Source organism: Mercenaria mercenaria, chromosome 15 (assembly GCF_021730395.1).
Source record: "Mercenaria mercenaria strain notata chromosome 15, MADL_Memer_1, whole genome shotgun sequence".
NCBI lineage: Eukaryota > Metazoa > Mollusca > Bivalvia > Venerida > Veneridae > Mercenaria > Mercenaria mercenaria.
The window spans coordinates 61,529,509-61,541,657 of NC_069375.1; the positions used below are offsets into that span (position 1 = coordinate 61,529,509).

At 35.4% G+C, this 12,149-nt stretch overlaps 1 protein-coding gene across 5 annotated transcripts in view; it reads right to left on the reverse strand.

Annotated features, from left to right (window-relative positions):
• Window positions 1-12,149, reverse strand: part of LOC123556273 (formin-binding protein 1-like) — a 42,728-nt gene that overhangs the window by 22,375 nt on the left and 8,204 nt on the right. For 3 of the 5 annotated variants that reach the window (XM_053525395.1, XM_053525394.1, XM_053525397.1), the window contains exons 6-8: window positions 11,186-11,332; window positions 7,586-7,792; window positions 3,177-3,194 (exon numbers count right to left, since the gene is read on the reverse strand). In XM_053525395.1, coding sequence (XP_053381370.1) covers window positions 3,177-3,194; window positions 7,586-7,792; window positions 11,186-11,332 — 372 coding nt within the window. The remainder of the gene's footprint in view (window positions 1-3,176; window positions 3,195-7,585; window positions 7,793-11,185; window positions 11,333-12,149) is intronic. The other 2 variants (XM_053525398.1, XM_053525396.1) reach the window with 1 other exon arrangement.

Consider the following 12,149-nt stretch of genomic DNA (forward strand, 5'->3'; position numbering starts at 1 on the left):
TTTCTCTTTTTTTTCTAAACTTAATTAAGGGGGCATCATTCTTGCATCTTACTAAAATTTTTCCCAATAACTAAAGAAAATCGAACTTGTAATGACTGTCTAAATAATATGTCAAATGACTAACAACTAAGACAGTCTAAATGTAGGGGAAATGCAAAAATTCAAAATGCATTAAAAAAAATTGGAGCTAAAACTAACCAATAGAAATCAAAGCATGAAACATAACAACAACTGGCATGATGCAATTAATTCTTATAACAACTTACAGTTTTGTGTAGAATCCAATTTATGAAGTTGGAGAGAATAATAAAATACATTAGTCATTAAGGTAACGATTTTGATAAAATGATGATCGTGATGACGGCAATGACGATGATGATAATGACAAAACATTGACAACAGTGACATGATGACACAATGATTAATGAAGACAACAATGACAACATAAATGATGATTATGATGATGTTGATTATGAAGATGACAATGGCAACATGGGCAACAGAGATTATATAGATGACAATAATAATGTAATGTGTGCATCCAAAAATGTCATTTAGAAGTCAACAAAACTGATGATGATGATGATGATGATAGTGATGATTACAGTGATGGTACCAAATCACCAATAAAAATACTGGTCTCTGTAAAACAGATGATATTCAAAACATGAGAGAATTACACTTCATGAGTTGATACAAAAGTAATGCCTAACATTCAACTGCAAAAGAAAAATGGAAGTCGGATCCTATAACATCCTAGCAAACAACAATACACAAGTTTTCTATGTCAACAGTAAAATTTTTGTCTTGGTCATCAGATGATATTTGTAAACTGTCAATACTGGAAAATGTTTATTTACTTTTCATTTCGCACTATGAAAAAATGTAATAAGCAGCTGACAAGGATAGCTATTTGCGATAAAGATGAAGACATATGAAAAATGGAAAGAAAAAATTTGGTATCCCGTTTTGAGAAGCTTCTAAAATGTTGCTTGTTAATGTGATGACAAGACATAAAATTGGCTTGTGTTTGCATGAAAATTTCATACTTATTCCAACATTATATGATAAATAATCAAACATCATCAAATTTGCTCGGATATTGAAACTTCTGATGCTGCCTGTCCTATGACTTCAACTAACATCCTACTAGAATCTAACACACTTAATTGAATCTATACAATGAAACATTACACCTCTAACTATTTCAAAAGATGGGAGGGGTGATCACAAAAATATTGCAAATACTTCTTCATTTATGTGTAAACATATTATACTTTTGTGACCAACCATCAAAATATTGAGAACAATGTTGATTGGGTAATATACATGATTTTATTTCTGCTAATATTCAAAAAAAAAATTTCAAAAACCCATGAATATTTTTGTTTTTGTTGTGTTTAGAATCAAACAGACAAAATTTAGGTCATATGGCAACTTTTCCAGCTCTTGATAGTGCAGAGACCACTAGGACCAGGGCCCCTTTGAACATTGTTTCACACATGAACAGGTACGTGTGAAGAACTACCGTCCTCCCATAAGTCAACTAAGTGGCTTCCTCACTAAGAATTCCACACCCCTAGCAAGGTTTTGAGTCCACTTTGGGAAGGTGAATGTGATTTGAAGTAAGTGATTTGAAGATTATGACCTTATCTGCTAAACAACCCAAATATGTCTTTTGTCTATAAACATCATGAAATAAACGCGAAAAATTACCCAATCAACATTAACTACTTGAAGGGCATGTGACCTAGTTGGCATGGAATCAGTTGTTACAGGAACAACTTGGCTTTTTTTTTTCCAATCCTGGAATATTGATCTGAAGGGATTCTGCTCTATGAGGTTAGTCCTACACCATTTGTTTCGTTTACTTTCCCTAACTGTGTCACTCTGAGACAATAAAGTTTTCAATGCTTGCCATATGAAGAAATGGCACGTAACACGCAGAGCAGATAAAAGTTTATAATCCCAGAGCTGTTGGACAAAATGGCTTTCATTAAATTAAAAAAAAAAGACTATAGAGGTTCAAACAAAAAATTTCATATTTCCTTCTTTAAAGCAAAATGGTGGCCTTAAGGTAGCGGAACTGTAATGAAAATTGGTAATTTCCATTTAATTAAGTTTTCTCCAAAATCTGTGTTTTCAGCATTCTCAGGATGTTATGGAAGCCATTCGTATGAGCTTCAGTTACAACTGAAGAACTTCAAAATCACAGACTAACAGACAGAGAACATGATATCGCAAGGAAAATGCCCAGTCATTCTGAATCCGCTACCTTAATATAATGTTTCCAGATTTTATGTGGTGTAAACCAGCTCTCCTTGAGTCTATGACAATGCCTTACATAAACAAAAACACTGAGGACAAATTACTGGTACCTCATTTGCATCAGCTTGTTAGTATGTCATGGGGGATATTTCAGAATGTTGCTTGTGGGCTGAACTTCAGTGCACTTCAAACTTTAAAACTTACAGCTAATTTAGTCAGACAATATACAATAATTGAACACAAGTGATATTTTTCCTTTACTTAACAATGGTTGTCTGTCCACACAGTCATTGCTCCTACAGTAACTATCTATTTATGAAACAATCTCTCAGCCACTTCCGCCTTATCTAAAGGACCAGTACTTTAATGAGGGCCATCTATCTCCAAGCATGAATTGAAATCCATGGATTTAGCATTTTTACACTGTATAAAGAAGATCTATCTCTTTAGCAGTCAACTTATTTTATAACAATCTCCTGTTACAATTTTTTTTTTTCTCTTTTTTTCAATTCTGCTATGAACACTACTGCAGTGAAAGTATAGGCAACTTTTCAAATAATCCTCATTTTGATGATGTGTTGTACATGTATTTTATCAAAGTATTTAAGGACATTTCAGGACTGTGTGGCACATGGTCTTCGAGATAAAAAAAAATCTGTAGACATTCATATAGGACTTTTTTCAACATTTCATGGAGAATTTAACAGCTACTCAAGGAGAATTAGAACTTTTTTAGAAGAAATAAATGGAACAGCAATGATAGATTTATAGCATTTTACAATACAAATGCTGTTAAAACCTTAGAAAAATGTCAAAACCACAGAAAACCATTTTGTCCAACTTCAGTTAAAACCTTATGATAGTATGACAATGTATATATACAGAGTGGATAGGGTATGGACTTATACCTTGCTTCCTTGGTGTTGCTGATGAGATGGAAGAAAAAAACATACACAGTTGTGAAAATACATACATTGACCTGAGGGTTAGTCATCTTGTGTGTTAGCTTTAATATTTACATACATGATACAAAATAAAGATGACTTTAGAATAGTGAAATACAACTTTTAGTGTACTCAGAATTTCAAATTGATGGAAAAACAAATTCTGTTTTAAACAAAGAAGCAATGATTCCTGCAACAAGACAAAACAAGTGATGAATGAAATGAATATCTAATATGTAGTTGGAACTCCGTATCTCGAATTCCAAGGGATTGAGCATTTTTACTGTGTGATATCAAAGTTTGACTTAAAATGAGCCGTGCCATGGGAAAACCAACAAAGTGGGTGTGCGACCAGCATGGATCCAGACCACCCTGCGCATCCACGCAGTCTGGTCAGGATCCATGCTGTTCGCTTTTAAAGCCTATTGGAACTGGAGAAACTGTTAGCGAACAGCATGGATCCTGACCAGACTGCGCGGATGCGCAGGCTGGTCTTGATCCATGCTGGTCGCAAACCCATTATGTTGGTTTTCTCATGACATGGCTCATTTAATGATACTTTGCGCACGTGTTTTCCCAACGGGACTTGAAAATATCTTCAAGACAGCCAGAATTTTGAGATAAAAAGTTCGAGATCTGGAGTTTCAACTGCACATGTTTTTAATATAATAGTGAAATCGTTGGCAGTTGCTAGCTTTAACATGGAGACATGATTACATGGATTTTAAATATAATCTTAACACTCTTTCTATAGTGAACATGTCCATCTTTCAAATTTCGGTAGTACCATTAACTGTTAAAAGGGGTGCTTACCAAACAGATAATGACTGAATAGTGAACAGTGCAGATCTTGATCAGACTGCACAGATGTGCAGGCTCATCATGATCTACACTGGTCGCAAAGCCAGAATCAATCATGTCCAACATGCTAAGGGTTAAGACAAATGGAAAATAGCTGTACAATTATATTTGTTCTTAAGAGATTTGATTTCAAATATTCACTAAAACCATAAATCTGCAGAAAATTTGTCCCCATGTTTATGATTGTACAGTATCAAAGACAGACTTACAGTCCTCTGCAATGTGGGTTCCAGTGATTACTTTTTTGTGTGTTTTTTTTTCCAAATTGATACAATTTATGTCATATAGTGGAAGAAGGTTTCAGGCGCCATTCCAATGTGCCTCCAGGCATTATTTTCGGCACGGTCAAGCACCTGGATAGAATCTCCAACATTACGAAAGTCATTTATAAAGTATTCAAGCCTGATGAAAGATTAAAAGCAGGATGTAAAAAAAATACGACTGGTGGCCAACATATTAAACTATTATCTATTTCCCAATGATAATATTTTAATTGTAACATTCAATTTGAACCAAAGTGTTTGTCTTTGAATAAAATGTGACTAAATGACATATAGAATAATGATCGCTTGCGGAACGTCTGCAATACAAATAGAACAAGCGCATGGCAAAACTTCCAACTCTTTAAAGACGTAATACTTCCAAGAAATTAAATTACTAGTAAAATGTAGTCGCTAATTTTAAAGACATAAACAATTAAACAACTAGTTGCCTTTTGCAAGTAAATATACTCTGAAAATCCTCAACAAATTATTGTGCTAAAAAAATATTTAATTTTATTGGTTTCAATGCACTGGCTCATACATACATGTACATAGATCATAGGCAATTTCAAAACACATAAGAAACCTATTACTGAGTTATATTTGTTTTTTAAATCTAAAGACAAGATAATTCTTACTTATACCTCTCTAAATAGCTGCTTTGTCAGCTAGACCTACGTACTCGGTTGTCATTAAAACTTATTCAATACCTGCCACCATTTAAACAAACGAAACTAAACTTTACCTTTCCAATAACTAAAATTCAACAAGTTGCGCTTCACTAATATATTCATACTTTGCTACAACATAACTTTGCTAAAAACTTAAAAGAGTATAGCTGTCTACTTGTCTATGCTTTAATTTAATTGTATAGATGTTGAAAATAAATAGTACATTGAAAGTGTTTTCCCATATAGAAGAATTCACAGGTGCTAGACACATAACCAAATATTTTACTCATAGGCCTATATATGTATATATGAGACCCATATATATACATATATAGACCTATTAAGTAAAATATTTGATAATGTGTCTAGCACCTGTGGAAGAATTCACACCTTCTGGCTTGGAAGTCAAAACTCTGCCAGTTAAGAAAGATAAAATAGTACTTTTTACAGATTTTTAATAAAAAAAGAATTCGATATTAAGATGTAAAGGCAAAGGATATGTAAAGAATGTAATCGCCATCTCAATACACCACCACAGCTTGACTGCTGCTTTTAACACATTTTCTCTTGTTTACTTCTATGTCAGTAATAGTTAATACAAAAATTTTCCTGTACAGTGCCACAATGCTTGACCATTTCTTGCTTGATCACCAGGCCTGACAATTTATATAGTCAATGGCCAATATTCTTCTATTTCCTATATTTGTATTGCTTAAAACCTTGGGACGACATTGAGAATTCTTGAATTTGTCTTCTGTCAAATCCCCATAAGATAGTTAACATTTTTTTGTTAGGGTGACATTTGCTTTGATTACTAGAATAACTGTATCCTTGTCGAACTGTAAAGGAGACATTTAAATCATAGTCATGACAATGGTAACCAGGAGCTCTCCCTATAATAAAACTAAGACTGGGAACCAGTCTAAAAGAATGCAGCCATGCCATTGGTCAATTTCAAAACTGAGACCAGGATCGACCAATCAACAGCTGGAGTTTTGAAACTGGTCTGCAAACTATGTTTCTATCTTTTGAGCTAAGGCTGATGAATATTGAATTCACAAATATTTTCAGAAGCGAACACAGTGACTTCAGAAGCGATGAAACAAACAGCGCAATATTGTTGGGGAAAAAAAAGGAAGAGTTACATGTATACATGTGAAACATTCTTTATCTCAACGAGTGTGAAATTACATTAATTACACCATGTGCAATACAGTGTTCATTAAATATCAAGCCAAATGAAAACATTAATATGTGCTGTGTATTACTGAGGTCTCAAGAATCGAAAGCCGAATTAATGAGACGACTTCTTTCAGCAGGATCAAAATTAATACAATGTATATATATCTTCGCCTCAGTGCAAAAAGTAGCTAACTGCATCGATACAATGAAGCACTTATTTACTTTTGGTGCTAAGGTGAAAAATGGCATTTATCTTAATTTCTGCTTAATAACTGAACATATACTGAGCAGGAAAACTTAAAAAGTTTCACTTTAAAGCATAGCAAAACAATTGCAGATTCAGTACAGGTCTCATTAAAAGCTGGTTTGTAATTGGGGGGAAAAGGGGACAAACATAAAATCCATGCCAAAAATTGGGTTCAATGCCCTCCAACTATACGTACCAAGAATCCAATAAACTTTAATCAAAATTAAACATTAATTATTCTGATCTAACTGCATTGCTACACATTAAATTGTAACAAAAAAATTTCCACAAAAACTAGCTTTTGGCAGGAAAACTCTTTGCTCTAATAGGTTAAAACAGAATTTCTTCAATGGATCTTAGTCAAATGCCTTTCATATTCTTTTAACTTATCAACAAGTATTCTTATTAACTGACCAAATGGCAAAATTTGTCTCTTAAATCCTCTATTTCTGTTAAAAACTCAGACAGCCCTAATCAATAAGCTTTTATGTTTGTTTCTCAATGATATGACCCTCATTTTCATCCAGAAATTTATCTTGCCCTAATTAAATTCACCCCTACGATATGATGCTAATTTTCATCCAAAATATTCATCTTACTAATCATTAAATTCACCCCTTCTCAATTCTAAGTCATGTGATATACCAACTGTGCTTATACCCCAGTCACACATACGGCGCGGATAGCTACGTCTAGCCACGGATAGAAACGTAGTAATCCGTATCGATACGTATCGATCCGTACCTGAGCCGTACCTTAAAGTAGTAACCCGTATCAGTCCGTACAGCTCAGGTACGGATCGATACGGATTACTACGTTTCTATCCGTAGCTAAACGTAGCTATCCGCGCCGTATGTGTGACTGTGGTATAACCAAGTTGGCTTATAAATCATAAAACTGCAGCGAAAAAACTTGTACAGATGTTTAAAAAAGATAATACTTTGAAAGGGATTTTTTCCTTTTTTTTTCTGTCAATATGTTGATCAATGTCGAAAGTTTAAGGTCCACTATCAATCATAAACTTTTTCTTTTGACACTGTTGTCGAATAATAAAAATTTTATGGTTTCTATGACAATACAATACTTCCTTTTTCAAATTAAAAATTCTATACACTCTTTCAACTCATATATACAAAGACCTATACTTACATTTGCTGTTTTAAACAGACCGAATAATCCTCCGCGTTTCTTGTTTTTTCCACCCCCTAAAGTTCCACTTTTAGTTCTATTATCGGGAGTACTGTTAGTTTTTATCACATTATGATTATTAACTTGACCACATGATAAATCCTCAAACGGAATATCTCCGGGAATGGGAAAACCAGTCCTGTGTTTGTCTATCACTAATTTACAATCCTGAAGAAGATAAATGAAAAATTAAGTTAATTATATCAAGATATGAGCTGCGCCATGAGAAAACCAATATAGTGCATTTGTGACCAGCATGGATCCAGACCAGCCTGCGCATCCGCACAGTCTGTTCAGGATCCGTGATGTCTGCTTTCAAAGCCTGTTGCAATTAGAGAAACCGTCAGCTAACAGCATTGATCCTGACCAGACTGCGCGGATGCTCAGGCTGGTCTGGATCCATGCTGGTGGCAAAACCACTATGTTGGTTTTCTCATGGCACAGCTCATATTTGCCCTCACAAAAATAACAACAATAAATTGGTAGGCCTTGTATTTATATACTTCAGCAAGGAAATCAATTTGCGTACTATTTACACATTTTTGTGTAACAAGAGGGTCATGATGACCCTAAATCGCTCACCTGAGTAGTATGAGCCACATGTTTCAAATGGCAAACTGATGTTATAATATTAGAAAGTAGGTCAGTAGGTCACATCCATGGTAACTGAAAGTCAGTTTTAAGATCGGTATGCAAAACTGTACATGTTATCCAAACTTCAAGGCTGTATCTCAAAAAACAAGAAAGTAACTCAGTAGGTCAAGGTTACAGTAAGGTGACACCTAATCACTTGGGTACAACAGGTAAATACAAGCAAATTCGATGAATTGGAATCCCCCGCCGAAAGGGTCAGAGTTGAGGAACAGCAAAAAAATATATCCTGCAAAAAGTTAAGAATGTTACCAAGAAGCAAATAATTTCATAGTCAAATCAAATTAAAAGAAAATGAATGGTTTTTTGGTGGGGGGGTGAGGATAAATATTTTAATGTGATTTAAATATTGTAAACAAAATGAAAAAATAAAAAAAAAAAAAACATAGGGGGGGGTTGGGGAGGGGCTTTGACAATGTAAGGTGGTGACCAGGGTAGGTACACAACATCACATGTTTATAATAAATGTGCATGGAAAAGAATGGAAGAAGTTTAATGAAATTCTTCCAATTGGTTGGTTTGTTATGTACAGATCTGTGGATTTTTAAACAATTAAAGGGCAATAACTAAATGGAAAATTGACCAATCGAAAAAAAACTTGAAGGGCATCGCCGCAGTATCTTGGTTCATGTCTATTTCAAGTTTGATGAAATTCTACCTGCTAGTTACTGAGAAATGGCTGCAGACGGACATTTTTCATTAAATCAAGGTTAATAACTCTGAGGGAAATTGACCTATCAAAAAAAAAACTTGATGGGCATCAGCGCAGTATCTTGGTTCATGTCTATTTCAAATTTGATGAAATTCTACCTGTTAGTTACTGAAAAATGGCTGCAGACAGACATTTTTTATTAAATCAAGGGCAATAACTCTGAGGGAAATTGACCAATCAAAAAAAAAACTTGACGGGCATCATTGCAGTATGTTGGTTCATGTTTATTTCAAGTTTCATGAAATTCTACCAAGTAGTTACTGAGAAATGGCTGCGGACGGACGGACGGACGGACAACGCCATTTCAATACCCCCCTCCCGATTTCATCGGCGGGGGGTAATAATTAAACAGTCCAGGAAATATGATCTGATAATATTTTAAGTATTTTTTCCTATATAACTCATATAACAAGTGACTACCAGGGTGGGGCCTCTTTTCACCCCAGGGGCATAATTTGAACAATCCTGTTAGAGGTCCACTAGGCAATGATACACACCAAATATCAAAGGCCTAGGCCTTGAAAAATTTTAGACAAAAAGATTTTAATTTTTTCCCCTATATAAGTCTATGTTAAACTTGGGACCACCGGGGCAGGGCCTCTTTTTACTCCAGGGGGATAATTTGAACAATTTTGGTAGAGGACCACAAGGCAATGTAACAAACCAAATATCAAAAGCCTAGGCCTTGCAGTTTCAGACAAGAAATTTTTTAATTTTTCCCTATTAAATAAGTCTATGTTACTTGGGACCCCTTGTGGGGCCTATTTTCATCCAGGGGGACAATTTGAACAATTTTATAGAGGACACAAGGCAATGTACATACAAAATATCAACGGCCTAGGCTTGTAGTTTCAGACATGAATGTTTTTAAAGTTTTTTCCTATTAATAAGTCTATGTAGCTTCGGCCCCTGGTGCGGGGCCTTTTTCATCCCCAGGGTATAATTTGAACAATTTGGTAGAGGACCATAAGGCAATGCTACATACCAAATATCAAAGGTCTACGTCATGTGGTTTTAGACAAGAAGATTTTTACAGTTTTTTCCTATATAAGTCGATGTAAAACTTGTCATCCCCGGGGCGGGGCCTTATTTTACCACAGGGTAATAATTTGAACAATTTTAGTAGCGGACCACAAGGCAATGCTAATTACCAAATATCAAAGGTCTAGGTCTTGTGGTTTTAGACAAGAAGATTTTTAAAGTTTTTTCCTATATAATTCTATGTAAAACTTGTGATCCCCAGGGTTGGGCCTCCTTTCACCCCAGGGGCACAATTTGAACAATCTTGATAGAGAACCATAAGATGATGTCACAGGCCAAATATCTAGGCTCTATGTCTTACGGTTTTGGATAAGAAGATTTTTAAAGTTTTTCATTTTGGCTGCCATGGCAACCAGAGTTCTGCATGGAATTAAATTCTTTGAACAATTTTGAAAGGGGACCACCCAAGTATCATTCCTGTGAAGTTTGGTGAAATTCTGCTCAGTGATTTTCAAGGAGAAGATTTTTTTAGAAAATGTTGACGGACACACGACGCACAACGGACATTGAGCGGTCACAAAAGCTCACCATGAGCCTTTGGCTCAGGTGAGCTAAAAACGAAACATTCATAATCAAGAAATTTACCTGTATGTATATGTAGGATTTTGTAACAGTACTATTAAGTTGGAATAAAACCATTTTTAAAACCATAATACAGAACAACTGTTTAAAGCCATATCTAAAATTTACCAATATCTTTTACTCAAACTTTCAATGACATACAAATGTTTAATTTGGTTAAAGACTGATTAGTTCACATTAATTTCAGCCGCACCAAGAGAAAACCAGCACAGTGTGTTTGCTACCAGCATGGATCCAGACCAGTCTGGTCAGAATTCATGCTGTTTGTTAACAGTTCCTCTAATTGCAATAGGCTTTGACAGCGAAATGTATGGACGTGCAGGCTAGTCTCGATCCATTATGGTCACAAAAACACACTATGTTGGTTTTCTCATGGCACGGCTCATTTATTTTAAATAGATTGTGATGACAGCTTATCGGAATCACCACTATTAAAAGAAACCAGAGTAGGTGTCCTTGCTCAGCTTAGACACAGTATCATTGGACCCTTCATATCCAGAAAGATCAAAAGTACAGTGAAAGCAACAAAAGCTATAAAATAATTCATCAAATGGAATAGATAATCTGAGCACTACCTCTTGTACATTAATAGACTGTGCAGCTTTATTCATTCCATCTATACATGTTTTTATAATTGGAAGAACACTTGACTCTATACTGGCACTCGTTTCTATCACAGTTTTTATCTTGTTTATTCGCCGCTCGTCCAGGTCTTGCAATTGCTGAAAAACAAGGTGAAATTTGAGAACAATTGTTAACCTTAACAGGCAATCTAATACAAGAGCTCGTAGAACACGAAATGCCCCCCTTGATGCATTCAGCAGTGTTTCCAGTAACCCTCAAATGGGGGTTTTTCACCCCCAGAATGGTACTTTGCACCAACAGTTTTGGAGACAACTGTTATATATCTCTTGGTGAGGGGGGTCCAAAAGTGCAAGAAAAACTCAGTTTTCACCCCCAGCTTTAAATGCCAGTGGGAACACTGCGATTTTCAGTTATTGCACAACAAACTGAAATTATTCGTTCACTGTACACAAAAGTTCTACTGTTCTGGGTCAATGTGACCTTGATCTTTGATCTATTGACCTCAAAATCGATAGGGGTCATCTGCTGGTCATGATCAACATCCATATTAGGATTCATGATCCTAGGCCCAAGCGTTCTAAATATCATCCGGAAACCATTTAACTGTTCAGGTCACTGTGACACTGACCTTTGACCTACCGACATCAAAATCATTAGGGGTCATCTGCTGATCATTTCCAACTTCCCTATGAAGTTTAATGATCCTTAGCCCATGTATTCTCCAGTTATTGTCCAGAAATGTTTTAACTGTTCCAGGTCACTGTGTCATTGACCTTTTATTTACTGACCTCAAAAACAGTCGGGGTCATCTGCTGGTCATGACCAACCTCCCTATCAACTTTCATGATCCTAGGCCAAAGAGTTCTCGAGTTATCATCCGGAAACAGATTTGTCTACATACCGACCGGCCGACATCTGCAAACAATATACCCCTCCTTCTTCGAAGGGGGCATA